Source organism: Arachis duranensis, chromosome 3 (genome assembly GCF_000817695.3).
Source record: "Arachis duranensis cultivar V14167 chromosome 3, aradu.V14167.gnm2.J7QH, whole genome shotgun sequence".
Taxonomy (NCBI): Eukaryota; Viridiplantae; Streptophyta; class Magnoliopsida; order Fabales; family Fabaceae; genus Arachis; species Arachis duranensis.
In genome coordinates, this window is record NC_029774.3 from 3,034,090 (window position 1) to 3,045,842 (window position 11,753).

At 28.8% G+C, this 11,753-nt stretch overlaps 1 protein-coding gene across 1 annotated transcript; it reads right to left on the bottom strand.

The window, feature by feature from the left end:
- Window positions 1-1,599: 1,599 nt before the first annotated feature.
- LOC107476798 (extensin) lies at window positions 1,600-2,607 on the bottom strand. Its single transcript, XM_016096706.3, has one exon. It carries the CDS (start codon window positions 2,551-2,553, stop codon window positions 1,834-1,836), a length of 720 nt encoding a protein of 239 aa, XP_015952192.1. The 5' UTR covers window positions 2,554-2,607; the 3' UTR covers window positions 1,600-1,833.
- Between the last annotated feature and the right edge of the window lie 9,146 nt (window positions 2,608-11,753).

An 11,753-nucleotide genomic window follows, 5' to 3' on the forward strand; every position in this document is an offset into this window, starting at 1 on the left:
AATAAATAATAAAAAAAACAAAATAAAAAGTCATAATCTGAAATTACTTGGAGTCATTTTTATTGACCCATATCTTATTCACCACAATAATCAATCTAAAAAAAAGTTTAACTCGCTAAATAAAGTCTATTGTCCTCTTATTCTCTCACTTTAATTAATCCACCTAAATTTAATTCAATTTAAAAATATTACTAATTCTTCAAGTGATGAAAATAGTAAAGACCACTGTTACATCTGAACATTCATGGTAAAGTGAAGTTCTCTCTCATATACACTGGGCATAATAAAAGAGTAAACATTACATTTCTACACATATAGAAAGACAGTCACTACTTCTACACCATATAATTCACTGCCATTTATTTATGAGTCAAAAGAACTCCTGAGATTTTTCTACCTAATTTCCTAATTATATTTTAAGAAAAATGACAAATATGTCTTTTAACTTTTTGATATGCAGATATTTAGATTTTTGAGAATTTAAAAATATATTTAATTTTTTATTTTTTTAAAATATGGACTTATCGATTCCTCATGTTCATTTAAGTCCTTGATTTTTTCAAAATTTGGACTTATCGATCTCTCATGTTCATTTAGGTCTGTCAGACTCAATAGAAAAATCAAACGTGGTTCCCGCTGTACTGACCTAGTTGATACAGATGCACACGTGAGAGAAATTTTAAAATTGGACAAATTAAACTGAAGGATCTAATATGTTTAAATTTTGAAGAGGTCAAAAATTTAAATGTATTTTTAAATTTTTAAGGACTTAAATATTTACAGACTAAAAAATCAGAAATCAATTTGTCATTTTTTCTATAACCGTAAGTAGAGTGACCACATTAATTTTAAACCCTAAACTATATGTAAGGACATGAGCCTGCATTATATATTTGTACAATGATGATAAATTTGAGATAGATTTTAAAAATCTATGAATAATTATGCCTAAAGATTACATTATTTTTGAAAAGTTTTATCTCTGCGAAGAATCGTATCGTTTTAAAGAATTATTTTTCTTCAAGAATATACTATTTATTTATAGAATATGTGCCTTAAGTACAAAAATCATAATATCAAAAACGTATAACAATAATTTATCTGCAGAAAAAAAATTCTTAGGTTTTGTAATCAAGAATAACTTAGTATTTTTATTTTAATCTATTAATTATTGTATCTGTTAGAATATAATTAGGATTAATTAGAATTATTTAGTATATCTGAATATTTATTATAGAATATTACGTCTTTATTATTACGATTCTTTTAACTCATATAAATATCCTTTTATATTGTATCGTTTGAGATAACTTGAATAGACAACTTGAATACATTAAATAATATATAAATCTTTTTTTCAGTTTAGTCTCTTATTTCTAACAGTATTTACTATATATATACGTAATAGAGGAAGAGTGATTCATAATAGTGAGTAGTGCGTTTTAGAAACGTTTCACTGACGCGCGTGTCTTTTACGCTCGAGTGGAGGAATAAAATATGCGTGTGTTTTATTGGATTTGGCCTAATTTATAAGATTTATAAATAAAAAAGGCTTATATGTATAATATAGCAGTAGATAGTATATGGAAATTTGATACATGAAATCAAAACGAATATCTGAATTAATTAATTGAAAGGATAGTGGTACACACATATAGTGACACAACATAGTCCACATTCATAGTGTGGAGTACTTAGTTGTGTGGACTCTCTATTATTTATCCATGCTCGATTACAAACTTCAACAATCATCTGTATTGAATAGCACAATGCTAGTAGTAAAACTTTTAAAAGGAAAAAGAAAAAAATAAATTGTACTTAGTCCAAGCTTAATTATCCGTACACCGGCGGTGGGGGTGAGTTATAGAGGTAGGGATGATATGGCGGAGGTGATGGAGACGGTGGGGGTGGGGATTTGTATATATAATGAGGAGGTGGTGAATATAATGGTGGTGGCGGTGACTTGTAAACATATGGTGGAGGAGGTGATGGAGAAGGTAGAGGTGGAGATTTATATATGTATGGAGGAGGTGGTGAAGGTGATGGCGGAGGCGGTGACTTGTATATATAGGGAGGTGGAGGCGAAGGAGAAGGTGGAGGTGGAGACTTGTAAATATATGGTGGAGGAGGCGAAGGAGATGGTGGTGGAGGAGACTTGTATACATATGGAGGTAGTGGTGATGGTGAAGGCGGAGGTGGAGACTTATAAACATATGGTGGTGGTGGTGATGGAGATGGCGGAGGTGGAGACTTGTACACATATGGAGGAGGCGGTGGAGAGTTATAAACATAGGGAGATGGAGGTGGAGATTTGTGGTGGCCATAGTAAGGAGGTAAAGAAGGTGGGAATTTGTAATGAAATGGTGGCGGTTTGTAGTAATAGGGAGGTGGATGTTCTTCATCATGATATGGCGGAGTTGGATGTGGATAAAAGTAGTATGGTGGTTGCTTCCCTTCATCAATGGCAGCAACGTTGTTAATAGCAATTAGACAAAATGCTAATGCATACATCATGACTTGAGGCCAATGCCTTGGCCTCATTGAGCTTTCCATCTATCTTCTCTTAATCTCTTATGTGTTTATAACTTTGAACACTTCTAGTCTTTTCTACTTCTTGCTTGGCAAAGTAAGGATTGTAATTGATCCTTTATATAGTGTTAGCATTCAATGGCAGCTTAGAGATAGATTACATGAAACGGATTAAAAAATTGCCCTAATAATGATTTAAAATGTCACCTAACACTGCAGATGTTAATATTTTTTATATTTCAACATCAAAGTTTAATTTACAAAGTCAAGAAGAGTGCGTGCAAGGTATATAACTATGTCTGATGATGGCATTTGGCTGAACAAGTACACGGTAGATTTGTTCAATATCTTTAGATAAAACGTGTTTTCGAGGATACAGCTCATTCATATATGTATATATTATTTCATTTTGAAATAGTTTTACACCACCCTTTATTTTTGTTGATATAAAAGTTAATTTGATAACTTATTTATATTTTTACTCTCATAAGAAGATTAATGTCCAACCATTTTAAACATTTTATATTAAAAAAATAAAAAATATTATTTATATAAATATATATTGTTTAACTTAATTTTAATATATATTTTATATTTTAATATGTATTTTATATTAATAATTAATTTAATTTAGTGATTGATTTTGATATACATACATGTAATATACTCATGTAATATACTCGTAAAAAAATTGCTGATGATTATTAGCAAAACTAAATTATTTTTCTTCACAGCTGTTGTATGCTTAGATGCCGGTGGAGGTGATGATTTAGTGCTAAACTTATTACTACACATCTTTGTCAATTGTCATCAACAGGCTAACTACCACACCTGACAAATTGCACCGAAGAAAATTCCCTTGACATCTGACTTGGTATATATAATAATCGCTATCTGTCGCTGTAAATAGCTACATTAATATTTGTTTTTCCCCGTTATTATAATAAGTTTAATTTGCTCAATTTTTCCTTTGATCACTTCCACCTTGTGACTAAATTAAAGCTCTTGTAAGGTTATTGTAACTAAATTATGTATATGCGGAGTCTCCAGTTGACGGGGTAAATTAGGTTAATATTATTATTTCTATTGGGTTTATAACTTGTAATTCTGTTATTTTGTATATATAGTTTATCATTAGTTATCTTATAGGAATATAAAACGAGTTAATATTTAATTTGGTCTCTAAATTTGTAGTTCTAAATTTGTATGAGAATTTTAATTTAATTTTTGAAATTTTAATTATTTATATTTAGTTTTTAAACTTTACAAACGTAATTTAATTGGTCTTTAGGATAATTTTTAACACATAAATGTTAATAGAATATTAACATAAACAATTAAATATCACACTAGAATATATAAAATGATGCAGTTTTAGTTTTGACATTTAAATAGTTAAAAAAAGATGTTGTATCATTTATTTTAAGAGAAAACATTTTAATAAATACTACTTATGATATTTTTAAATTATTAAAATATCAAAACTAAAATGACTTTGTTTTATAGAGTCTAATATGACGTCCAGCTATCCAGAATAGTTCGTTAACGTCTATGTATTAAAAAATTATTTTTAATATGAATTACATTCCTAAAATTTAAACACTAAATAAAGACAATTAAAATTTTAAATATTAAATTAAAATTTGAATATACATTAAAAAATCAAATTAAATATTATCTCAACTTAGAACATGCATGTTAACTACTACTTTTGGTCATTCACAAATGTTTTTTTTTTTCAATCATTCGTTTTGTCTTTTCGGCTATAAGATCGAGTCATTAATCTCATGTAATTTTCTGTTCTATAGAAACCTATTACATTTGGTACGAATAGTACCATGCTGAAGTGTTAATATATAATAAACCCAAATTTGTAATAAGTTCTGCAAAGCAATATTACTTTTTAATGAATATAATCCAAGATTAGTTCATATGGACCTCTCAATGGTGGTGGAGGTGGAGGAGAAGATCCATAGGCTTATATGGTGTAGTGATATTGGTGAGATTGGCCTCCATGCCGTAAGGCTTCTCATACTCATCATTCATAATAATTTTTCATATTTTTTTTTGTATATTTTTTTTCATTATTATTTTTTTATTGTTATTATTACTGTGTTTTGTTTCTTTTTCTTCTTCTCTTCCTAATAATTTTGCGACATTATGCCTTTCTTATTTTTTATTTGATTTTTTATTTTTTTATTAAAAAAGTAAAATCAAAAGAATAATGAAAAAGTAAAATAACAAAAAGAAAACGAATAAAAAAAAAAGAAAAAGATGATGATAATGATAAAGAAGAAGATGGAAGAGTTCGATGCATTTTGAATTTAATTTTGGTACATTCTAGTCTTAATTTGTTCTAAACTGAGTTTATTTGTGTGTTCTCATCATTAAGAAATTTCGATACATTCTAAATTTAAACTGTTATACAAATAAAAAGAAGACAACAATAACGACAATAACGATGATGACAATAATGATGGAGGAGGATGAGGAAAAAGAAGAGGAGATCGAAGAAATTCAAATAAGAAAAGAAGGAGGAAGAAGAGGAGAAGGAGAAGGAGGTGATGATGTGGTGGTGGTGACGACGATTATAATGAATGAGAAAGATGAAAAAAGAAGAAGAGGAGGAGTAGAAGAAGAAGGAGTTTTGAGTTATCATTAAATAATTTTGGTGCATTCTAGATTTAATTTTGGTGCATTTTGGTTTGAACTTGTTTTGAAATGAGTTTGTGTTCGTCATCATTCAAAAATTTCGATACATTTTGGATTTGAACTTTTATATATATAAGAAAAAGACAAAAATGATGACAATAACGATAACAATGATAATAATGATAGAGGAAGAAGGAAAAAAGAAAGAAAAAAATCTAAAAAATTCAAATGAGAAAATAAAAAGGAGGTGAATGGTGATAGTATAGTGGTGGTGACAACGACGATAATAAAAAAAAATAAAAGAATAGGAAAAAAAGAACAAGCAGTAGGAGAAGTGAAAAGAACAATAAAAAAATAGACAAATAGTTACATATAACGAGCATAGGCTACTACTGCTTCCGCTTAATTGAGATTTGAGGTTCTCTATTTTTTTAATCGAAAATAAAGAGACTCGCATTCGCGACCTGTTAGATAAGTATAAAGAGATGATATTATTTAAAGTATAATTCGTTAGTTTCAAAAATAGAAAAATTTGAACTCACGATCTTTGAATAGGTATGAAAACTATGCCATTTGACGTTGGCCATTTTCCTAATTAGAACTTATGCTGCATATACTTTATATGATTCTTGGTGGCAAAAGGAAGGATTTTATCCCCTATTTTTGTTATTTTTTTTTCAGGACGATTCTATCCCTTTTAGTGTTCTCTTACCATCATCATTAACATTGGCTCAATGTTTTAAAATGCAACTTCTTTTGAATTTTGAGGTCCGTAATCTAACAGAAACCAATTTGGACAAAAACAACTAGAACTTTAAACAGCTACAATTTTCTTAAACAATACTGAACTACTCAGATTTAGGGGGTACGTGGGTGTATTAGTTGAGTTAGATTGGATCTTCAATTATGATTAGATTGACTTTTGAAAATGTAAAATTACTAAAATATTAAAGTAAATAGGCAATTTGTTTACCATGCGAGCCGGTTCGTATATTTTTTTAGATTAATCAAAATTAAGTCCATTTAATTTTAATTTTAAAAGCAAAAATCTATACGTTAAGATATTTTAATTGATTTGACTAATTTTGACTATTAATAAAAGAAAATTATACTTCCTTTCTCTGTGAGATGCTAAAATGACATTCTATTCTCCTCTATTTTATAAATGTACATTCTCTTCCCTTCTAATCTTTAAAAATCTCTTCTTTAGCCTATTTTAAACCTTTTGTATTAACTAATGTTAACTTTATCTATTTTTTTTAAAAAAATATTTTAAAAAAAATACTCATTAACAAAAATTTTATTTTTTATCATTAAATTTTACTTACTAAAATATTCTTTAATAAATTATTCTTTTATTGATTAAATTGTATTTTTAAAAAAAATTAATAATTATATTTTTTTTAAATATCTTTCAATAATTTTTTAATTATTAAATTATAATTTTATCAAAATTTTTGTTAACAATTTTTTTATATTTTACTATTAATTTTTGGATATCTATATATATTATTTTAACATTAAATAAAAAATTTTAATAAGATTAGTTTTCAATACCAATATATATTAATTGTTATACATATTAACAGTGGTAAAATTTTTTAATTTAATGTTAAAATAATATATATTGATATCGAAAAATTAATAGTAAAATATAAAATAATTGTTAACAAAAATTTTGGTAAAATCATAATTTAATAATTAAAAAATTATTGAAGAGTAGGTATCTTTGAAAAACTAATTTAATTATTAATTTTTTAAAAGTATTTTGGTAAAAATATAATTTAATCAATAAAAAAATAATTTATTAAAGGATATTTTGATAAGCAAAATTTAATGATAAAAATAAAATTTTTGCTAATGGATATTTTTTTAAAAAAATAATTTATTTTTTCTTAAAAAATGGACAAAGTTAATATTAGTTAACACAAAAAATTTAAAATGGATTAAAGATGAGGTTTTTTAAAAGTTAGAAGAGAGGGAAATGTACATTTATAAAATAGAGGGGAAGAAAATGTCATTTTAGCATCTCGTAGGAGAGGAGAGTGGAATTTTTTCTTAATTTTATATATCCATCCTAATTAATATTGTTCTATTATTTTAAAGAAGTGAATATCTAACTTAGTCTCTTCTATTTTAAATTAGGACAAAATGACTTTTATAAAAAAACTACACTCATATCGATTCTTGATTTATCTCAAAAGTGAGCCATGACAACTCCTCCATCATATCTCTTGACTAAATCTGACAGAAAAATTTTACTACTCCTAATTTTTTTCGTTAAACGTTTCATACTTCACCAGCTTTCCAACCCATGACTTCTTCTTTGCTGATGGGCTCTCATGAGATGACGATGACGAAAAATTCATCTTTTAGCAGAAGTATCCCTTCGCGACATACAAGCCCTGCTCCACCACTTACAGTGGTGGCGACATGAGCGAATTATCATCGACACAGGACTTCTGGAGCTTGTTGAGTCAAGCAATGGAGGAAGGCATGTAAGGACCCAACTTCTAGAGCGTCATAACCAATGCTAGTCGCCAGGCGCTACTTCACAGTTTTTCTTAGAGACTCTAGACCTTATATTAATTATTAAATATATACATATGAGCCTGTAGTGCTAGTTGAGATCGCATGTCAGATATATAGATATAATAGAATAAGTAAACATTAGACAGATAATGTCTACATGAAGCATAGAAAACACATAAAACGTAGTAATATCATACATATATGCTCGAAGGATCATTTACTACATCATAGTTCACACCGAGTTACGTCGTTGTTTATTCATGAAAATATTTACAGACTCCATATTTATACTAATAGGCCTCGACTCACAAGAGTCACCCTAGTTTGGGACCTGTCATTCTAACTTGTTTATATAGATATTTACAAAAGCACATAGCCCTCTAAATGTCTATACAGAATGAGGGTAAAGACTACTACTACTACTACTGCTACTACTATTATAACTACTGCTGATCACCGATCCTTGGTAGCTAAAGAAACACAAAAGTGCTGTGTGAAAAGTAAAAGAAGTCGCTTTGACCCACCAGTAATGCTAATACTACTCGCCCATCTCAAGGTTGGAAACTCATAGAAAATCTCGCCAGTTTGCATATGCAGAATGGGAGAAGTAAAGGATGAGAACCTAAAGTTTTCAACAGGGTACTACTAACAAAATCTAAGGATTTTCGCAGTCTAAGTATAAGATTTCGCGCAGTTATATAGATAAGTCATGCAAACAAGTATAAGCACAAGTGTATAGAAGAATAATAACCAAGTACAAAATACAAGGAGATAAAACACAATCACAGGTACAAGTAAGTAATCACAAACAAGGAAAAGGCAGCAACCAAGTACGATGCATATCTGGTCCTATGCAGGCCATCAACTCATGCGTTGGTTGACTATTTGTAACCCGACGTTACTTGGGAATTAGTTCTAGATATGATTTCTGATTGCGTCCATCTGTGCATACGTGTCGACATGGTTAGAAATAACACCAGTTCATAACACAGACAATCGTCGTAAAGTTTGATGCCATAATATATGCACAAAAGGAAAAACATAATTTTAACAGTCAGTGGATAATACTCGCTTCCAAACAACCTCTAGCACCTTGAAGTTTACAGTTCTTTTTTTGTGGCACATCTCAAATGAAATTTATCTCTAAGGGACTTCTCTGTCCTTCTTTTATAAAAACGTGTGCCCAGTCTTTTTCTTAAAATATCTTAGCCTTATCTCATTTTACCATTTTATTCTTTTTACTTAACTTCTCTTTTTACTGTTTTTTTTTATATTTTTAATGACATTTTTATCACTAATGTTATTACTTTACCATTATACTCACATATTTTTACTACAAGGTCTTTTTACCTTCATTAAGTTAATTAGTCATTTTTTATTTTGTGTTTTATGCCTAAATATTTTATTTTTGCACCTAAGTATTCTAGTTTTACCATTGAACCTTGTTTAGCATAAAAAATTTACCGGATTAAATCCTAATAGTTTTCTATGACCAAATTACTTCTGATATTTTTATTAAAGACTAATTTTTACCACTAGGAACCTGAAAACTAATTTACTCTTCATTAATTTATTTACTTGCCCTAATTACCATTTTTTACCGATTTACTTTTGTTAAAATTTTTATTTAGGTTTAAAACGTTATTTTAAATATCACTTTGACCCAAATAATTTATATAACTATTATTTTACTCCTAAACCTATTAAATTCATAATTTTAATTATATCTTGTTTATATTATATTTTTAACTTTTTTTTTAATCTGAAATGACTTTTCTCACTTCTTCTTAACTCTTTTTCACCATAATTTTCGTGCTGAAATTTTCAGAGGCACAATTTTATATTTTTCTCTATTTTTAGTGATGTTTAAGGTTTAAATCTTAAACCCTAAGTACTCCATTAATCTTTGGCTATTTCATATATTTTTCAGAGGTAAATAAGTTTCATATATCACTCAAATAACAATCCAAAATTAGAAAAGCATCACTGAATTTTTAGAATTAAAAATCAAGTACAAAATCAACACAAAGTGGCTCATATAAATACAAAAAATAAGCACAAACATATTTTAACTAATCATTGATGCGTGAGCATTTTTTCTGTCTTTTTCTAGTGAATTTGCACTTAAATTGCTAAGTTTAATCAAGATTTAATATATTTTACCCACTATGAATGCTACTTTGAGTCGTGTGCAATTATGTTTATTTCAGGTGACATTTTGGACAAATTTCACAGAGTTTAAGCCAAGGCTAGAGAATGGAGAAAACGAAAAATTGATGTTGTCCACTCCACGCTGAACTTGGAATTTTCTAAGTTCAACGTGGAGCACTAACCCTCCATCCAGTCAAGTTCGGCCTTGAACACGCTGAACTTGAGATTTTCCAAGTTCAGCGTGGAATTCACGCACTAAGGGAAATCCATGTACTATCCCATGCTGAACTTGGGAATTTCCAAGTTCAGCGTGGATTCGAAAGAAAAGCATGGAAGCAATACGGCCTATTCCATGCTGAACTTGGAAATTTTAAAGTTCAGCGTGGATCCTGATAATACCAGTGGTCCCCAATCTTCTTCCAAAAGTTGCACGCATAGTTTAATTAATTTTGATTAAATTTGTATTTTATTTTAAAATATGAAAAGATATTATTTTAGTTTTAGAAAATAGATTTTAAATTAATTAGGATTAGATATAAAAGGAAAGAGAATCAGCACTTCTCTTCTCTCTAACCTCATTCCGCACTTCACAGTTTACCTGAATCCTTATTTTCTCTTTGAACCATGAGAAACTAAACATCCACTGTTAAGGTTAGGAGCTCTGTCTATTGTATGGATTGATACTATTATTTTTCTATTTTAATTCATGTACTGATTTATATTTCAAGAATTATTTTCGTTCTTTATCTTATGAATTTGGGTGGAACAAAAGTATGTCCCTTTTTCTAATTGAGTTCTTGTATAACTTAGAAAAGCTCTTTACTTGAACAACAGCTTGAAAACATATTCTCCTAAATTTCTAATTATCTGGACTTAACAGGATACGTGACATATAATCCTCTTATATTTGGGTAATTAGGATTTCTATGGCATATAAACTATAATAGAACTTCACCCTCTAATTGGAATTAAGTGACCAAGGAATTGACGGTTGATAAATTTTAGAGGAGAATAAAAAGGTCTAAGAAATTAGGGTTTAGTCACGTATAGTTTGCCATGAATTAAATATTGCTTGGTTAAATTAGTTAGTAAGAAAAGTCAATCTGGAAAATAGATAACTCTGAAGCCTTAACTGTTTTCTCCATATATATTTTATCTCAATTTACTGCTTGCTTATTTAATTCTCTGAATTTACTGTTTAATGTTATTGAACTCTCAAATATCATTTTCTGTTTGCCTAAATAAGTAAATCACATAACCATTGTTGCTTGATCCATCAATCCTCGTGGGATCAACTCTCACTCACATGAGGTATTACTTGGTACGACCCGGTACACTTGCCGGTTAGTTTGTGGGTTATAAATTCCGCACCAATAATAACCTTTACCTCTTATTTAATTTAGTTATTAAACTTTTCACACACTATAAAATGTATACACAAGGACATAAGCACATCTGGTGATGGTGCAATTTTTTTTTTGCCGAAAGTATCATAAAAACATCGAAATTCAACTACTTTGAGCTCGAATTTCTCTAACTCCTTAGCTGTGCTCTATGGGTGCTTCAATAGGAATTTTCTATACATGAAAGAGAGTAAAAATTTATCATGTCTACTGTTGAAAAAAAAAAAAGAGAAGGAACAAGAGTCTACCTTACCAAAATTTCGATATAAACACAAGAATTACCGAAAACAGGCAAAGGTTTGTGTTGATATGGCTTGATTCCTTGAAAAACACTTAAAGAACAATGTATGAACAATGAGGAATAAGGATTAGGATATAGAGGAGTAATGCAGAATTTACTCTCATTTTCTCACTCTAAAACAAGGTAAAAAGTAATAAAATGCATAAAGTGTTTGTGAATTTTGTGACCAATGCTTTCTTAAATAA